Source organism: Agelaius phoeniceus, chromosome Z (genome assembly GCF_051311805.1).
Source record: "Agelaius phoeniceus isolate bAgePho1 chromosome Z, bAgePho1.hap1, whole genome shotgun sequence".
NCBI classification, from domain to species: domain Eukaryota; kingdom Metazoa; phylum Chordata; class Aves; order Passeriformes; family Icteridae; genus Agelaius; species Agelaius phoeniceus.
The window spans coordinates 66,559,048-66,578,247 of NC_135303.1; the positions used below are offsets into that span (position 1 = coordinate 66,559,048).

Here is a 19,200-nt window from a genome sequence, read left to right on the forward strand (position 1 = left end):
CCACATCCTAAAAGCAGAAATGGATTTTGCATCAAAACTAAAAGCAGGCATTGATTTCTTTGTTCCTCTCAAGTAAAGTAAAGCATGGCTTCTCAATAGGAAACAGTGCAAAACCAAACAAAAACATCTTTACTAAAACAACCTTGTCTTAAGTCTTGTCTCTAGTAGCAGATTGCACCTCGCTGCTGAGGAGACAAGAACTATTTGATTTGAGCTCAGCTGATTACAGCATGGTGCTGATAATGCCAAGGTCATGGCTTTGATTCCCATATGGAACATTCACTTAAGATTTGGACTTGATGATCCTTACAGGTCCTTTCCAACTCAGAATATTCTGTATGTGAGGGACTAGAATGAACTCATTCCCACTAACAAGTCTGTCTAGCCTGACCCAGTCCCACCATTCCAAGCCAAGGATGGAGCTGGGACATGGGCCAGTGAGTGGGTCTGGGCAGGGAGGCCCACAGCCAGACAGGGCAGGGCTGTGGCTAGCTGAAGGCCAGCCCTGCTGCAGGGTCACAGGAGCAGAGGCTGACAGTGCCAGGACAATGACATGGGCACTTGGGCTGTGGGCAGGATGGGGTTGAGGGGTAACCTTTGCAGAGCAAGGCACCAGCAGGCCCCAGTAGTGCAGCCAGACCCCTCACACATTTCTCCCACCTAAAAGAAACCCAAATGTTTTGTATCCAGATTTACTGGGCCTCTGAAGACTGTAGTCTTCAAGAAAAACTTCTTTCCTCTGTTTTCCAAACTGGAGACAAACCTCAATGACCCAAACACAGATTCAGCTCTCCTACAGGTGAAACAGGTTAATGATACCGTTTTTAATTCGTAGCCCCAAGCATGGGGCAGAATGAACAAGTAGAAATAAAAAGATAATAAATGAACTGAAAAGCAACAAAAAGCAAAAAGATTTCTAACTCTTCTTTGGAGACTCAGGAAAGTCACTACTTTCTCCTTACCCTATCACTGTGTGGCTCATAGCCACAACGAATTATCTGTTAGAGACAGAAACCCACAGCAAGAACATGGTCCCAGGCTTTTATGAAATTATGCAGGAGCATAATTTCAACACATGCTTGAAAAGAAAGGAACAAACTGTCTTACCTTGATTTCCAGACTTTCACCATCAATTCCAAACTTCTTCAGAAGGGGTAGAGCTGTTGCCTTAAGGACATCAACCTATGTGGAACACAGAATTTTAAGAACAGACTTTCTATTGGAAGTTAGGTTAGTCAGTAATATAAAAAATCACTGAATTATGAGGTGACTAACAGAGACAAGTCTTCTTCATAGAAGGTATTTTATGGGAAAACATGGGAATGCAGCACAGAGAGCTTAATCTAGTTAGCCTACCACAATACATCATTATTTAAAAAAAATTCCTAGAACAAATTACTGGCAGATAGAATTTCCTATTCTGGCTTTCTTCCTCAGCCTGATTTTGAGTACCATTATGTAAAACACAGTACTTATTTCTCTGAACAGTGAAACATTTCTCTGAACATTCCTACGTTATTGAGTAAATAATATTCTTCTGTTATTACTAAAAAATTCCTATAGCTAAACAAATTAATGCAAGGACCACTGCATTATTTCAATCATCACTGCAAAAGCATGCCCTTGATTTGGCAGAAAGATCATTCTATCAACAACTTCTTTTTACCTGTTTCTAAGAAGCAGAAGCTTATAGGTAGCTTCTATTGAAGCACTTAAAAGAATCTGAAGAGGGTAACACATCATCAGTGTATTCCCTTTTAAGCCAGGTGCTCACCAGGTCCAGGTCTGAACAGAATTATCCTTGCCATTGCTCTTCCTAATTCCTAAGACTACAGGGATTGCTCTCTTTTTCCATCTTCCAAAACTTCAGTAGTGTTGCCAAACATGATATAAATTATTTAGCAGTGCAACAACACAGGGAGTTACCCAAGACAAATAGCTGTGGAGAGACAGGATCAGGACAGCATGACCAAAGAAAAGATAAACACAGATGAAGGAAACAGTCATGAGGTAGACAGCACTTGAGAAGGCAGACAAAAAGCACCCTCTTTCCCATGCCTTTAGCCAAAATTCATAATTCTTGAATTTCATCTTCTCTGCTTTGAAGAGAGCGCAAGCCACTGACAAAATTGCAGCACATATCTCACCCAGAAATCTGTGAACGTTTTGTTGGTGGTACCTGAGGAGCTATGAGTGTATGTTGTAGTTCTCAAATCCTGATCGACAATATATCTCCTTTTTTACAGAAAGACATTTGGTGGTGTTTTTAGTATCAATATTTGAATGTCTACATTAAAATAAACAAAACTGCAAGCCAAGCCAATGCTTAACTTCTTTTAACTTAAAAAGTTTACGGTTTTTTAAAGCCAGGCTACCTTGCTTTGGCCCTTCAATAGTATTCGTTAACTATACAAATTTGACTTTTGGAGTAAAGCCTTTACTAACATGCATGTGCACAAGCATGTGAATACCACTGGCAGAAATCTCAACAAGCTGATCTGGTTCAAATTAAAATTACACAATGTTTCTTCCTCCTTCTCATGAAACAAAACATACCAGTAAAAAATAAAAACTTTACTGTGTAGGTTAAGAACTCAAAAAACTTCAAGACTACTTGTAGTTTTCAATCCTCAGAAAAATTCCAGGCATAATACTTAGAGGTACCAGACAGACAAATAATAAGACTGACTGTTCCAATTTTGCTGCCTAAACAGAGGAGGCAATCAGCAGTATTTGAAGAATGGGAAAAGGCTGTTCTGCCTCCCAGGCAAGCAGGGAGTTGTGCAGGATGTGAAGCAGTTCACTGAAAATTACAAAACAGCAGCTGAACTGAGCTGTAAACCTATTTTTCTATCCTTTTGCCTATCCTCAGCCATAAACCCCATCCCTTAGCTCCCCTTGGAGGGCAGTTATTCCATTTCTAGAACAGACAGCATAACACCAAGTTGCACCTAAACAGATGCATCATACAACTGATGGTATACCTCACCACAAATGACAACATTCTAAGTCACATAAATATTGCTTATTTGCGAAGTTGTGTAAATGCAAATCACTTATCACTTCCCTTTAAATAAATCTACAGTAGCTAAGAAAAAGGTAGAAAAGTAATTTTAAGAATCCCTTATCCAGTCCAAAGATATTAAAAAAAAAACAAACACTGAAATAGAGAGCCTGCAGCACATGGATACCTGAGAAAGGGAAAAGCACCAGTTGGCCTGTATATCCATTGGCATTGCACTTACCATTGAGCCCACCTAACATACGGTGTTATGTTTCACAAAAAAGGGCCTAGACTGGGAGAAGGGGAAGGGGAAAATCAGAGTTTAACAGGGAAGCAAGAACCGTGGGAAGAAAACTCAGCAGGAAAAACTGCTTGTTTTCTACAGACAACTGTTGAATTCTGATTAAGTTTGACAATTACTGCTCCTAAGCTAAAATTTCACATACTAGTCTCATGTCAGCATGACAGTCATTTGAACTCAAAGCCCCCATGGTATAGCTGTAAAAAACTTTAACATGTGGAAACACAAACATCAAGAATGATTACTCTCAAACAGGGTACTGCAGCTATATCTAAATGTCAGAATAACAATACATAGAGAAGGAAAGGAAACAGGAGCTATCAATTGCATGCCACCTCCATTCCCTTCAAAAAGGCACCTTACAAAGGGCATCCTCTGTATACATAATCATTAGACAGAGAAACTTTACACTGCCTTAACCCAGTCCCACATGATTGGTCCCACAAGCTACCCAGGGTCAGATCTTGCCAGTGGCAGCACAGGAAAACACATTGCAGGTGTAGACTGCAATGAATAGTCCAGGTTGGTATTCCAAAGGCTTATCTCTTCTTGACAAGTGAGAGCAAGTAGTATTCCTTTCACCCATTCAGGATGTATCACTCACACAGTAATACTGTGCAGTATTATCATACAATCATAGAATGTTTTAGGGTTGGAAGGGACCTTAAAGATCACGTAGTTCCACTTGCCCCTGCCATGGGCAGGGATGCCTCCCACTAGACCAGGTCCCTGTCCAACCTGGCTTTGAACACTGCCAGGGGTTGTGGCATTCACAACTTCTCAGGCTGATTTGTTCCAGTGTTTAATGAGGCACCAAATAATATGGATATTAATAATGTCAGCACAGTCCCACTTGGAACTAGTGCATGTTCAGTGGCCACGGTACTCTTTAGGAGTTATGCCAGTTGTCAAAGAGCTTTGCATTGGGCCCTGTTGGAGGGCTATAAATGTATGTAAACAAACACCACAGTAAACACATGCTCTTATACTCCAGGAACGCAGCCTGACCTGTGCCTCACTGAACTCAGTTGAAGTTTTCCTTCTACCAGATGTCCTTTAGAAACTCTTCCTCTCACCTGAATCTCTTCTACTCTCCTCACAGCAGGAGAGCCACCATATTCCCTTGCACGCACCTGACAAGGATGTCTCTGGTGAAAACTCAAACGACATAGCAATCACATCCCACAAATACTTCTGTGTAAATGGCTGTGTAAAAGCCAAGGTATCAGTCCTGAAAGCAGACTTCACAAAGCCCAGTGGGTCAGCCTACCTGTTCACTGCCACCATGAGAGAAAGGTCACAGTCCCCTGGTTGCACACATATTCCTGCTACTTGCCTCCCACTGGCTACAGGTCTTCAAAAACTGCTCCAGTGCAGATTCCCCATGAGTTCACAAGTCCTGCCAGCAAACCTGCTCCAGCATAGGCTCCTCTCTCTACAGGCCTGCAGGTCCTGCCAGGATTCTGCTCCAGTGCAGGCTTCCCATGGGTTCATAGCCACATTCAGGCATCCACCTGCTCCACCTGCAGCGTGGGGCCCTGCACTGGCTGCAGGTGGTCGTATGCTTTGCTGTTGGCATCTTGGGTGGAAGGAGGACAGCTGCCTCACCATGGTCTTCATTATGGGCTACAGGGCTCCTCCCATTTTTCACTGACCCTGCTCTCTCCAGGGCTGTTTCTCTCACGCATTCTCACTCTTCTCTCCAGTTCCAGATTATTCCACTGTTCCACCCCCTCACTCTTCCTCCTTAAAGCTGTTACCCGAGCAGTGCTACCACCATCACTGATGGGCTCAGACTTGGCCAGCAGTGAGTCTGTTTTGGAGCCAGCCAACGTGGCCTCTGCCAGATGAAGGTGAAACTTTGGTCAGCTTCTAACAGAAGCCACAGTCTGTAGCATCCCAGCTCACAAAATCCAGCCATGCAAATCCAATACAACCTACTAGGTTGAAATAGAAAGGTTGCTACATGAAGAGCAGCAGGTAAAACACCTAAGCTTCCACACTGTAGTCACACTGGTTTGCCTTTCCACCTTTGGAAAGCAGGAAGCATACAGATAGATAAATTCAAGCACCTCTTTTTGGGCAAGCATAGGTAATAACTGTTCACTGAGTTTATATACACCCTCTGTCTACTGAAAAATAAAAACCAAAATCGATTTAAAACCAAGTTTCCATTTACGTAAGCATACAAATAAATTAGGGTAACACTTAAATTTGTGCTTTTAGTCTCAGAAACCAGCAGAGACATATGTTATACCAAACAACTCGTAGAAGTCTTCTAAGTACCTTATTGGTGTGCACCAGGATTAATGTTTACTCAGGCAAGTTAAACAGACATAAGCCAGGGTGAAACCAATTTTAGGACCTGGTATTCAGTTACAACCACTTAACAGCAAGCATGAGCTGAGTCACAGTAACTGAAGTTGTTACTGTTGTCACTAAGAACTAAAACGTAGTCTCTACTATAGCACAAAGAACTTAAGGTGTAACTCTTTACATGCATTTGATTTACATTCAGCATACAGAGCTTGGGAGTCAGCTGATGTATGCCAACTCACTTGTCTAAATTTTGGCAACAGCAAGCACCCTTCAAGAACAAAATGGCCTTAATTCTTGCACCCATTTGAACTAAAACAGTTTAATCTCAGGCCCATGCAACTGATGCCCAAAAGGAGGTAATTCCCAGAATCAAGACTCTATTGTTTAGATGAGTGTCCAAATTTACTTGAAAGTAATATGAACATTGGACTACTCTTCATCTCCAGATTACTGCAAGAATTTCTCCATTGTGATTAAACAGTCAACAAAAAAGGACTTCTTTGATTCTTAATACTTACAATAAGTACTTTTAATCACTATGACTGAAAGGGTAGCAAAAAATACTTCCTCTTTTTTTCTAATAGTGCTGTGTACAACCCACTTTGATCATCCCTTGAGTCATGGGGATGTCTCACAGACCCACAGGTGAGAGAGTAAGATTTTTAAATGAACAGAGAAACACAGCTGAAAAGTCATAAATTCGAGCAGGACTCAGGGGCTCGTGTACTATCTGCAGTTACACTTCACAGGTATTTGTATTCATTTAAACTGGTTACATTTTCATATTACAATGTGTCCTTAATTTACTCAGAGGAAAACAGGCAGCGTCCAATCACCATTCAAAAAGTAAAGAGTAATGCTGTTCTCTAAAAGTAGAAGTTTATGTTTGGAGTTTTTGGAGAAAAATAAATATAGCGTGTGACCACTAATCATTTCTTCAGCATTCTGATCACGTCTCCCACAGCTCATTTCTGTAACAACACTGGTACAAAACAAAGGACTGCAGATAAGTAATAGAAACTAAGGCAAGCGTTTCATAGCCATTTCACCTACCACACTTTCTGGCATGTTTCTGAAGAACCAGAGAGTTATTTCATATTTTTGGTACTGTAATTGCCTAATCACCATGTGACTCCAGTTTCTAATAGAAAGAAGGCTTGAAGCAGCAGTGGTATGACTATGTCCAGAACCCAACAGAAGAGAAAGATTCCTTCCTTTTTGCACTCATATTTTGAAGACACTTTCTTCTTTATAGAGTAAATACAAGTGTGGGGCAAGAGAAATAATCCATTGAAATTCTAAGAGAAGAGAAGAACCAAACCTGTGTTAGGGCCTCACAATGCATTTAAAAGGAGTTTGCAGGGGAAAAGACAGAAGCCACACAGAACTGAAAGTCAGCTCAGTCAGGGGGATTACAAACTGAAGTTCAGAGTGTGATACACTCTAGTTTAGCAGGTGCTTCTTTGACTCAGCGAGTTTACTAATGCAGCAACAATGGACACTTCTGGATGTGAGGGATGCTAAAAATTCAACATGTTTTAGACACTTCTTCCCAATCTTGTTATTTTAGGGGGACAAAAAAATCCTTCTCTGATACTTAAACTTTATTACTTACCGAAGGATCTACTTGATCATTTGTTACTCCCCTCAAGACAATCTTCAATGGATGCTTCATGAAAGGTGCCAAGCAGAGCAGACTTTCCAAGTAATAGCCAATACCACGGCTGGGGCTGCAGTCATGTTCCAGTGAGCCTCCGTACAGGAGACCAGGCTGATAGTACAAGGTCGTACCTGGGGAGCAAACCAAATGAGAGCACTGTAAAACACTGGCCATTAAAACAGCACAAAAATACTTTGTAACAACATATGAGGCAAATTGAAGACAGGAGACTATATGGAAGGCTAAAGCACTTCCAGCACACTATTTACATGTCTGCAGCTAATAAATGGGTCAACACATGAGTATCTGTCTGTCCTGCACACTACTTTCTTCCTTTCCCCTCCCCCTTAAACCAAGGATCTCTTAGCAATCTCCAAAATGCTGATATAAGCAATTATTATTCTCCACAGAAGCTAAACCTTCATCAGTCTTGGCATATTTGATGCTAATTCATTCGCTTTACTTACCAACTAAAGATCATTACAACCCTTAAAAAACCCAAAACCTCACACCAGGTGAGTGTGAGGTTTCACATGAAATGCTTTTCACTCTAATCAAACTCTTTTCTAAGCATGAATAAGCAGGCAGTCTGGCTAAGAAGTTTGCCTCTGTAGAGGATAAATCTTCTTTTTCTTCTACAAAAATCAATTCTGGTACAGAGAAACCTTGCCCACTGTGAAATCCTGCATACCTAACAAAATACTAATTTTACTAAATTTCTTGGGCAATAGAGCTTCCTTAGCTCTCTGCGTTATGGTAGAGCATTGACCTTCTGGCATGTGATCAATTAATACAAAACTTGTCAACTTTGTTATTTCTGATCTTCTCAGTCAATCTTACCTGAACACCTACCTCTATCAAGACAAGACTTCCATTCTACTGCAGAAACTGATAAATCCTGGAGACCAAGCAGAAAAAAAACAGATCTCACCTGTTTGGTTTATTTCAATCCTTGAGCCATTGGTCACTTTGTCAATCAGGCGAATAAAACTTGCTTCAAAATCTAAGGAGTAGAGCACAGACAGAATTGCAAAGTTTCTTAGAAGTTCAACACCTTGCCTGTGCTTTTTTTTACCTTTTTCTGCCTTCCATGACAGTAAGGCTACTCTCACTCTTCAAGTTGTGCTGTAATGCCACCACATGTGAAAAGGCAATTCTCTGTAAAAACAGAGATGTTAACGTGAGCCTCCACACTTATAGGCATCTCAAATCAATTGAGATGCCCTCAGATGCAGCAGCTAGACTAGTCACACAGCACATAATAAAAGTGGATGTTTCTGACCACAGTGGCTTGAGGGATTGCTCTTGTCCAGGACAAAACCTTTGACAATTTACATTTTAGTCAGTACAAAGCAAAACAGACAAATCATAGCAAACAGGACCCCATATACTGAAGCTTGACAAGCTAATAACAGCTTCACATTATTCTCTGTAAAAGTGTTAGCTTAAAAGAAGGGGACGTTTAGATGTGAAGTGCTGCTGCTGCATATCTGTTCCACAAACATAATTAGTTGTTTGCAGACTCTAAAATTTTCCATTTCCAAAACAGTTTTGCACATACTTAGGGTAGAGAGCCACAAGTCATCCCACTGCCTCTTTTCTTGCTTACTGTGTTCACTATACCGTAGCAGTTTGTGTGGAAATGGTTCCTCAGTTTCTCTCAATTGTGTGGACTCTCACCCAGAGACAAAGAAAAGGACAAGCAGATTTAACCCAACCTAAGTCCAAAAGTACCAACCAACCATAACCAAAAAGGAAATAACACACACCAAAATAAACAAACAAATAAAACACCCCAAAAAACAAAACGAAACCAAAACAGAAACACCTGAAAAAAGCCATCCCAGGAAGAATATGCTAGTATTCTAATGCTAGTATCCCAATACAGTACAGGCTCAGTATCAAGGAAGATAGGTGAATATATGCAGAATTCAAAACCCAGTTAGTTTTAAGAGCCAACAGCATCTGCATAATTGTTTGTAGGCTGCAGAACTCGCTTAGCAATAATCCTGTGTTACTTCTTACACAGTAATCAGGTTTTTCTTTCTCAATGTGATTCTAGGATGTAATAGATATTTAAACCACAGAGCTACCTGCAGAATTTACAGTTTGTCAATATTTGCATAATATGATTGATGCCTCAGTCACACAGTACTGGTTCTGCTCTCTTTCTAAACTATGACAGCTTATATGCTTACAAAGTTTACATCACTTTATAAGCACTGGGGCATCTTCCAGTGCAAGAGTGCATGTGAGCACACATTTCACTCTTGGAGAACACCAGTTGCAGTTTACAAAAGCTCTAGTCATGAAAAACAAAAGAGCTGCATGCTGAATTATCAACACAAATCAGGATTTATTCTTATTATTTTTCTGTTACAGTTATAGTTTACACTTGAACCCGTACTTAAAAAGTAAATTCAAACACTCTTTAAAAAAACATGGCAATAGCTACAAACTTCATCACCACCAAATGCTCCACAGTGATAATAAATACTTTGGATCGTGGTAAATGTTAAGTCAAGCACACAAGAATGCTTTGGCAGTTTTTGAGTAGAATTTTTAGCTACGCACCCAAGGCTCCTCAGGAGACAGAGAAGTATCTACCCCTGTTCTGAACTTTATAACAAGGGGTTATAAAGTTCAGAACAGGGGTAGATACTCCTTGCCCAAAAAATAACTGTTTCTTCCTCAAACTCTGTCCTATGTTTTATTACTTCTGTTATGATGGAATTCATCCTGGGATGCTAAAGGCTTTATACGAGAATGACGATGATACTCCCTAAGGAAGACTTCCCTTAAACAAAACTGCAGAAATGAGAATAAATTATTTCACCTCTTTCACCTTTCCTGCTTCGGCAAACCCTGACAAAAATCAAAACATAAAACGTGACCTATTCAAAGTGCATGAACGTGAGCTCCCACCAGCACAGGGAGCACACGACGCTTGGGCACGGGCTCGCGGCAGGAACGATGGCCCAAGAGACAGGGAATTAATTCTGCCATCCCGCCTGCCAAGGCACCGTCACGGGAAGGAGAACCAGCTCCGGGGCTGTGGAGAGGCTCCCGCACACGCAGTGAGCCGGTCAGAGCCCCGCCGGGCGCGGAGCGAACGGCGCTGCCCCGCGGGGCGGGACGGGCGGCCCGGCAGAGCAACACCAGCCCCGTCTCACCGGGGCGGCCCGGCAGGGCAGCGCCAGCCCGGCCGCCAGCCCCGGCCCTTGATGGCCCGCTCTGAAGAAAAGGCGTGACCCGCGAAGGCAGGGCTGCCGAGCCGAGCCGAGCCGAGCCGGCGGGACGGAGATAGTACTGTCCCGTTCCCCTCTCCCCGCCCGCCGGGCAGCGAGGGAGGCTACGGCAGGAGCCGGCGGGTGTGTGACAGCCCCCCTGCTCCGGCCTGCTTCACTGGCCCTGCCGCTCCCGCGCCTTCTCCTCCTCTCCCCCAAGCCCCGCAACCCACGTGTGACAGCTACACCCGAGATGGCTGCGCGGGCGCTCAGGGGAGAGCGGATCCACGGGAAGACACCGGGACTCAGCTGGGTCCCTACTCCTCGGTGGGGCCCGCCCAGATGCAGCCCGGGCTGTCCCAGCTCCCAGTGGGGGTCTGCCCCTGCCCGGCAGCAGGTCCCGAGCTCCGCCGCCCCCCGACCTCCTGCCCCGCGGCCACCGGTGCCGCCGCTCACCGCGGAGGCCGGGGTCCTCCTCCTTGGCACGGATCTTGCGGATCTTCAGCGGGCGGCCGCTGAGCGTGGCCAGCACCAGGCGCTGCCGCAGGAAGTTGCATCCCGTGTAGCTGAGGCACTGCGCCTCGCCCGCCGCGCCGCCCGCCATCCCGCTGCCCACGTGGTTGGGAACAGGAAGCGCTGGGACAGCGGCGGGGGCAAAGGGCAGGGGGCGGGCAGGGCTCGCACCGCCCCCCGTGCTCCGCGCTCCGCGCTCGGCGGCGGGGCCGTGGCGGCAAGGGCCGGGCTGAGTTTGTCGCGGCACGGGTGGCAGCCTCTGCCTTTTCCTCTGCTCTCCCAGCCTGCGTGTTTTCAGTTGAAACTTAAGGAGTGTGGAACTGTCGGGAGATGTGTCTGACCGGAGCCCGGCCCGCTGCTCCTCCGGGTGAGGTGGGCTCTCCTTCGGCAGGCGGGTAAGGACGGTCCAGAGCGGAACGTGGTGCCCGCACAAGGGTACTGCCCCCACATCCAAATGAGTCGGTTTCTGGGAACATGTTCCTTAGGCAGTACTTTTCAGTAATTTATTTCCTACTTTAAGGAAAACGATGGAGGAATGAGTCCTGCTCGCGGTCCTTGGGACAGCCTGTTTGCTTAATGATAGTGACAGAGTCCCGGTGTCCTGAAGGAGGAGACCGACTAAAGCTTTCAGTCTCTTACTTTAAGAGAAACATCGATTACAGTGGAGGTGTGACAATGTTAATTGTTAGGCTACACTTATGTGCCCATGAAAAGAAGTTTATTGGAATGGAATACTCTAGTTGTAGGGGATGTACAAGAATAATTTAGCCCAACTGCTTCACTTCAGGGCTGACCCAAAGGTAAAGCAGGCTCTTAAAGGCTCTGTCCAAATGCCCCTTACACATTGATAGGCTCAGGGCATCATCAAGCTTGACCACCCTCTCTGTAAAGAAATGCTTCCTAATGGCGAGTCTGAACCTCCCCTGGTGCAGCTTTGAACTATTCCCACACATCCTGTCACTGGGTCCCAGGGAGAAGAGATCAGCACCTCCCTCCCCACTTCCCCTCCTCAGGAAGCTGTAGAGAGCAAGGAGGTTGCCCCTCAGCTGCTTTTCTCCAGACTAGACAAGCCCTAAGCCCTTAGCAGCCCCTCACAGGCCATGGTGTCTAGTCCTTCCACCAGACACCTTCTTGCCCTTCTCCAGACACCTTCGAGGACCTTCCCATGGTTCTGAAATGGTGGAGCCTAGAGCTGCACCCAGCACTGCACAGGAGGCCCTGCCCTAACACTGGACACAGAGGGACAGTCACCCCTTTAGACTACCACGGCTGGTGCACCCAGCATGGGGTTTGCTGTGCCCAGCATGGCGTTTGCTGCTGTTGCAGGCTGGGGTTTGCTGCACTCAGGATGGGGTTTGCTGCACCCAGGATGGGGTTTGCTGCACTCAGGACGGGGTTAGCTGCTCTCAGGATGGGGTTTGCTGTGCCCAGGCTGGCATTTGCTGCACCCAGCATGGGGTTTGCTGCAGCCAGGATGGGGTTTGCTGCAGCCAGGATGGGGTTTGCTGCAGCCAGATGGGGTTTGCTGTAGCCAGGATGGGGTTTGTTGCAGCCAGATGGGGTTTGCTGTAGCCAGATGGGGTTTGCTGCACTCAGGATGGGGTTAGCTGCACTCAGGATGGGGTTAGCTGCTCTCAGGATGGGGTTAGCTGCTCTCAGGATGGGGTTAGCTGCTCTCAGGATGGGGTTTGCTGCACTCAGGATGGGGTTTGCTGCAGCCAGGCTGGGGTTTGCTGCAGCCAGATGGGGTTTGCTGCACTCAGGATGGGGTTTGCTGCCCCCCTGGCTGCCAGGGTACACTGCTGGCTGCCACAGAGCCTGCTGCCAACCAGCACCCCTAGAGCCCTCTCTGCAACCCCAGAGCCGCCCCTCTCCCAGTTTAGACTCGTGTGTGGCATTTTTCTATCCCAGGTGCAGAATCTGGTATTTTGACTTGTCATTTTCATGTCACTGGTGATTGCCCAGTGCTCCACTCTATCTAGATCCCTCTCTCTAGGGACAAGGAAGGCCTCTTGTCCTTCAGGAGAATCAGCAGCACCTTACACAGCTGTACAGCAAAAGTCAGACAATTTTCCTTACAAATGATAATACTTTTTATTTTACTAAATTGTTTTCCTGAGACTAAAAGTTCTTTTTGAAACCCATGATACACACACTTTACAGAAACTGAAGGAACTATGCCATCTATTATTAGCTCCTTGCTGACTTTTGTGATCAACATGCATGAGGATTTTTGTTGTGTTGATACACTGGCCTGCAAGCTTTGTATCACAGAAAAGCAGAATGATTTAGTTTGGAAGGGATCTTTAAAGATCATCTAGTCAACCTCATGCTATGGGCAGGGACCAGGTTGCTAAAAGCCCCGTACAACCTTGTTTTCAACACTTAGAGGTCCCCATTGGGCATCCACAACTTCTGTCAGCAACTTGTGCCAGTGCCTCACCACCTTCACTGTAGAAAAATTTTTCCTTATGGCCAGAGTAAATCTACCCTCTTTCAGTTTAAAACTCCTGCCCTTTGTCCTGTCATTATTTCTAGGTAAAAATTCTGTCTCTGTCTCTCTGATAAGCTCCCTTAAATACTGAAAGACAGCAATGAGTGCTCACCAAGGCTCTTTCTTCTCCAGGCTGATCAATCTCAGCTCTTTCAGCCTTTCCTCAAGAAGAAATTATTCCAGCCCACCAATCATTGTTATGGCCTGCATCTACACTGACTGAATCAGGTCCATGTTGCAGAACCAGAGTCAGAATCACAGAATTGTTTAGGTTGGAAAATACCTTTGAGATCATCAAGTCCAACCTATGACCAAACATCACCTTGTTGCCTTGACCATGGCACTGAGTGCCACAGTCTTTTCTTAAAAAAATTCAGGGACAGTGACTCCACCACCTCCCTGGGCAGCACATTCCAATACCCAATCAGCCTTTTTGTGAAGAAATTCTCCTAATATCCAACCTAACTATTCCCTGGCACAGCTTAAGACTGTCCTCTTGTCTTTCCTGAACTGAGGACTCCACAGCTGGATGCAAAAATCCAGATGGGGTCTCACATATGTGGAGTAGAAAAGGACAATCATGCCCCTTGACCAGATGGACACACTGCTCTTTATGCTCAAATCCAATTTTTCACATACTGTATCCTAAATTTCTTCTCCACTTAATCCATTTACCACACAGACTGTGCAGATGCTGTGGATTTCCCAGACCCAGGTGCTGAGGCAAAAAATCAAACCCAGAAAAACTGTGCATCTAAATCAAAAGACCACATCTGTGTAGAAACAAAGCCTAAGAAATTTTATTAAAGGAAGCATGTTGAGAAATTTGTGGAAAATGAGGATCAAAAAATGGCAGCAGTTAAACAGCATTTGATCACATATGTGGTGCCCAAGATTTCTGAGATATGGGAAGAAATATCTAGAGCTATTCATGGTTCATGTGCAGATGAACCTCTCTGTATTTTTAGAAAAAGAGAGTTTTGTCATGGACAGTTTAGTGGAATCAAAGAATTGTAGCTTTCTGTGTGTAAGAAATTAGTTGCCAGTTACAGCTCTGATCTAGAATATAACAGAAAATAGGGTGGTGCTTGGGCAGCTTAAACTCTTTTCTGTTATGCACTGAGCAGAACTAGGAGAAGACTGAGTGTAAGGTAAAGAACATACATATCTTCCCAGAGCTAATAAATCTATGTCCAAACTTCACAAAAAAAATTTAAAACTTTCTTGATAAATCAGTGGTTTGTTTTCCTGTTTACAAACAATAAATTCAGTCAAGTCTCTGCATAATTCCTTTGGGTTTCAGAGTTTGGAGGGTATTTTGGAATTCCAGAACAAATAGTGCTAAACTCCATGATTAATGGAGAAGAAGTCTGGCACTTACTGTTTCCTATTTTCAGGGAACAACTTTGTGTTCTTTAATTTCCTTCACTCACAGGCCTTTTAGACCTAATTTCAGGGTAGTAGTTAAATAACAGTTTGCTGTGAGGTTGTGGATGTGGCATGTGATAGAAGATGAACACTCCCACTGAAATCAAGTGTCTTCTTCTGTGAAGACAGCTGTGTGAAAGGTTTTCAGGTGCTGCTGCTGGGACTATGTTTTTCACTGCATTGTCTGAACTCTGTGTCTTAGATTTGCATCAAAAATATCTAGTCAACTGCGTCTACTTTGAATGAACTCTTTTCTGTGGTTCATTTCTCTTCCTTTGTGTACTCCCCTGTGCTCCCACACATGTATTTTTAGTTGTGTCCATCCTGTCCTTCTTGTGTGACTTCCAATTACTTGCTATCATCTGTTAACAATTTGCAAGTATCTGCTTTATGTCAAGGCATGGGAAAACAAAACTGGGAGAACAAAACAGAAAACAGTCTTCCCCAAAAATTTTTCCATTGGTAGTCAGAATTTTCTCATGTAACTGAAATAAGATACCTCTTAAAAAAAATTCTTTCTAAAAAAATCACTGGCATATATATTCTGCTGGTATAATGTAAGTATCCTTATAATGAGAGCTCTATCTGTCATAAAAATACCCAGTGACATAAAGGAGGGGTTTTGTTTCCCTGGGAATGCTAGTAGCTTGTTGTGCTAGAAGTTCAAGGATTTCTGGGGTCAGGAAAATTATTTTTATCAACTGCCTAGAGGTGGCACAGAGAGACTGAGTGGCACCTCAGAGATATATACATGTCATCATGTGGGCAGCTGTTACAATTTAACCTCAAAATGTAAAGCTATTACTGGCTTACCTTAGTACTCAGGGAAATGTTAATTTTCATTTGATCAGTGGTTGGAGAACATAATAGTTTAATCACTTGGGATAAATAATACAGAAAATGTCATTACAGAAGCTTCAAAAAGAGATCTGCCTTCTGCTAATCTATGGGGGCTCCAAGAATGCAGAAAGATAACACTTTTCTCTGAATTTCTGTTGGTTTACATACCTCCCAAGACTTTTCACAGAGTCTCAGAAACACAGCTATGTAACTTCTCTTTTACTTGAACTTAATTTATTTTCCTATTTATGTTTACTTTGAGAGATTTCTAAACAATCTGTGATGAGTGCTTTTATAGGATTAAAATTACAAACTCCAAATACAGCTCAAAAGAACCACTGAGACAACAGAAATGTTTTCCAAATAATTAAAATTCTGTATTTGATTATTATCCACTTGTGACTTGAACAAAATATTGCCATTGCTCGTAACAGGACATAAGCCTTGTACTGAGTTTCCAAGGCATCAGAACAGAAGCTAGTCAGATTTGCACTGTCTGAATGTTCTTTGAGCTGCTTGCAGCTTTGGTATGCTTCCTTTAATTGTGAGAGCAGTTTTGACAGGTTTTCTATGGGTAATTTATTTTTCTTGTATTTATTTTTTCTTTTCTTGGATGCAGACCTGGACCTGGACACATTTGGTTTAGCAAAAAAGACAAAGAAACTATCTAATAGAGGTGCAAGGTACTATATATATTAAAACTCAGATGTAATGTAGAGCTACAGACTAGTGAAGAAAAAGCAAGGTACAAAAGTGTGTTAGCAAGCATACAAAAACTACTCCAAGTGAGCCCTACAGGGATGAAGAAGAAACTGTCAACAGAAGCCTGGCATTCTTCCTGGTGAGGGAGTCCAGGTGCTGATGACTCACCATAACCCCACCACCCTCACCTGAGTGAGACCACCTTGGGGCCCAGGCAAAAAGGGGAGAGAGGTAAACACAACACCAGGAGAATGGGAAAAACTAAGAAGTGTGTGTGGAGCAATTAATTATTTCTATAATAAAGAATAAAACCTAATAATGGTAAGTTAGCATAAACTTTCTGTAATAATTAATAATTCTTGAATGACACTGTTAAAGTTTCAAATATGTTAATAGATTTTTCACTTTATAAATAATGTGTGTTTTAGCTTTGTCATAAATAAGCTTTGAGTGTACACAAGCTTGGTGTGCAGACAATGAATTTCTGTCTGAAGAATACATATTTCCTAGGAAACTTAGAGTTTTGGAACAACCCGTGCTATGTATAACTGTCAATTTGCTATACTCAGCCATCTGGGAGGAATAATTCATTAGGCTTTTTACTAAAGGTAGGAGTGACACCAGAAAAATTATAGTGTTTTAGCCCTCTTTGCAATAAAACACTATTTAAATTCAAATAAAAAATCACAGCTCTACATTTTGGGTTTGTAAAGAGTTATGTCTTTGCTACTTTAGAGGACAGTTCAACAGCAACATTTTATCCTCTGTATTTCAACTTATATCTAATAAAAAAAAATCTGCTCCTCAAGTGTTCTTGATGGTATATATTTTTTGAGGGAGAATTTTCAGCTGTGTTGTGTATATATGTTAGCCTTCACTGGATAAGTATTTCATGCATTGTTTTAAAAAACATTATTAATGGGGTATCTTGTTTACAAATACAGCATCACAGCCTTATCCAGGTAGGAATCCAGATCTGTAGCCCAATCTGTGGACCAAAGCAAGGTCAGACTGGGTTGCTCAGGGCTTTATCTGGTTGTGTCTTAAAAATGTCAGGGAACTGAGTCTACTTAAATTCCACTGCCTGACTAAGTCCTACCACTCATCTTAATAAGCAGCCTGTCCCTGCCTTCTCAGTAACCTTCTCATGGGTGCTAGAAGGCTGCTGTAGGTACTCCTGAACCCTTCTTGTCTCCAGTTTGAACAAACATGGTTCCATCTGTCTGTGGCAGTATCTCTTCTCTATCCCCTGATCATCTTGGTCACTCTCTGCTAAACCTGCCCCAACTGATCAATGCCTGGTTTGTACTGGAGGGCCCAGTACTGGCCACAGCACACAGATGTGGGCTAAGAAGTGCCTAATACAAAGGGATAACCGTTTTCCCTGATGCAATGGCTACCCTCCTGTTAATATGGCTCAGGATGTTAGTGTCCACATGCTGGACGGTGCTTAGCTGGCTGTAGGCTGGTTCTCCCCTGTCTTCTCCAGCAGAGTTTCTTCCTTGCTGGTCAGTTCCCAACAGCCTGCACTGTTGGAAGCAGTGTCCTGGATGCAGGACTTTGTACCTGCTCTAGCTGAATTTTGTCAGTGTCCTGCTTGGCCCCTTTCCCCATCTGTTGTTGCAGAGCTCCACCTCCTGCCCCTAAGCCCATGTGCTCAGGCCACATGGTTTGGTGTTACTCACAAAACTGATGAGGGTGCGCTCTCTCTCTTCTTCCAGAGTTATTCACAGACACTAGATAGGACAAGGCACCAGGACAGGCCCTGGAAATACATGCTCATTAACAGCTTTTGGTAGGGTACAAAACACTAAGCACTACACTTCTATTCCAGCCAGACTTAAGCCCATCGAATTGTCCACCCCTCCACCAAATGAGGCACAAAAATTATGTGGGAGACCATGTCATAGTACCATGTCCTGACAGCTAGGGTACTATGACTCCTTCCTCATGCAAGCCACCACTTCATTTTGATACAAAGTACAACACTTGGGAAGTAGTTACCCAACAGTACTAAAAGAATTCTGTATCAAACTCAGAAGAAAGGACTTATATCTCCAAGGAGCATACCTGACAGAAACTCTCCTGATGGTTTAAGGCTTAAAAAGCCTCTTCAAAGCATCTCTTATGTTTGAAAAAATGCTGAGTAATATGAAAGATTATTTATTAGTAAGAACATTTGGATTTGTTTGAAACAAGATTTTGATTACTAGTCAGTCACCATGAGGGTAACTTCTATACTCACTAAGCAAGAGCTAAGTTTTTAATTTATACCGGTACATTACATGTGTGAAAAAGATTAATCAGAATATAGTGCAAGTTGTGTTACATAAATATTGCCTACTCTGTTAAGATGTGAATAATTAAGTCTGAATGAAGATGATGAAATGTCAGTTTCCAAACAATGTAATGAGGCTGTTAAAAAAACACTTGCATGTCTATAAATACAGAATAGCTGTATAAAGACTTGTATACAAACTAGTGAACCATTGACCCCATTTCTTCCATTATTTCCTTTTCCACTTCTGAGTATGTCACAACTACTCACAAAACTACTAGAGTGAGGTTTGGACTTCAGGAAAGATAGCCAAGGAAATGGGAACAATAATTTCTTTTACTACCTATTTTCTGTAATATAAGTACCCACTTCAGTTCTGCAAAGGCCATAGGTTAGTAAGAACCTGTGTGTGTGGGAGAAGTGCCTTGCTATTC

The 19,200-nt window shown here is 43.2% G+C and overlaps 1 protein-coding gene across 1 annotated transcript in view; it reads right to left on the reverse strand.

Annotated features, from left to right (window-relative positions):
- Positions 1–11,500, reverse strand: part of RCL1 (RNA terminal phosphate cyclase like 1) — a 33,289-nt gene extending 21,789 nt beyond the window's left edge. Inside the window, exons 1-4 of the mRNA XM_054651949.2 lie at positions 10,968–11,500; positions 8,216–8,287; positions 7,240–7,415; positions 1,108–1,182 (exon numbers count right to left, since the gene is read on the reverse strand). Of these exons, the coding sequence (XP_054507924.1) occupies positions 1,108–1,182; positions 7,240–7,415; positions 8,216–8,287; positions 10,968–11,115 (471 nt within the window). The 5' untranslated portion in view covers positions 11,116–11,500. The remainder of the gene's footprint in view (positions 1–1,107; positions 1,183–7,239; positions 7,416–8,215; positions 8,288–10,967) is intronic.
- Positions 11,501–19,200: the final 7,700 nt, after the last annotated feature.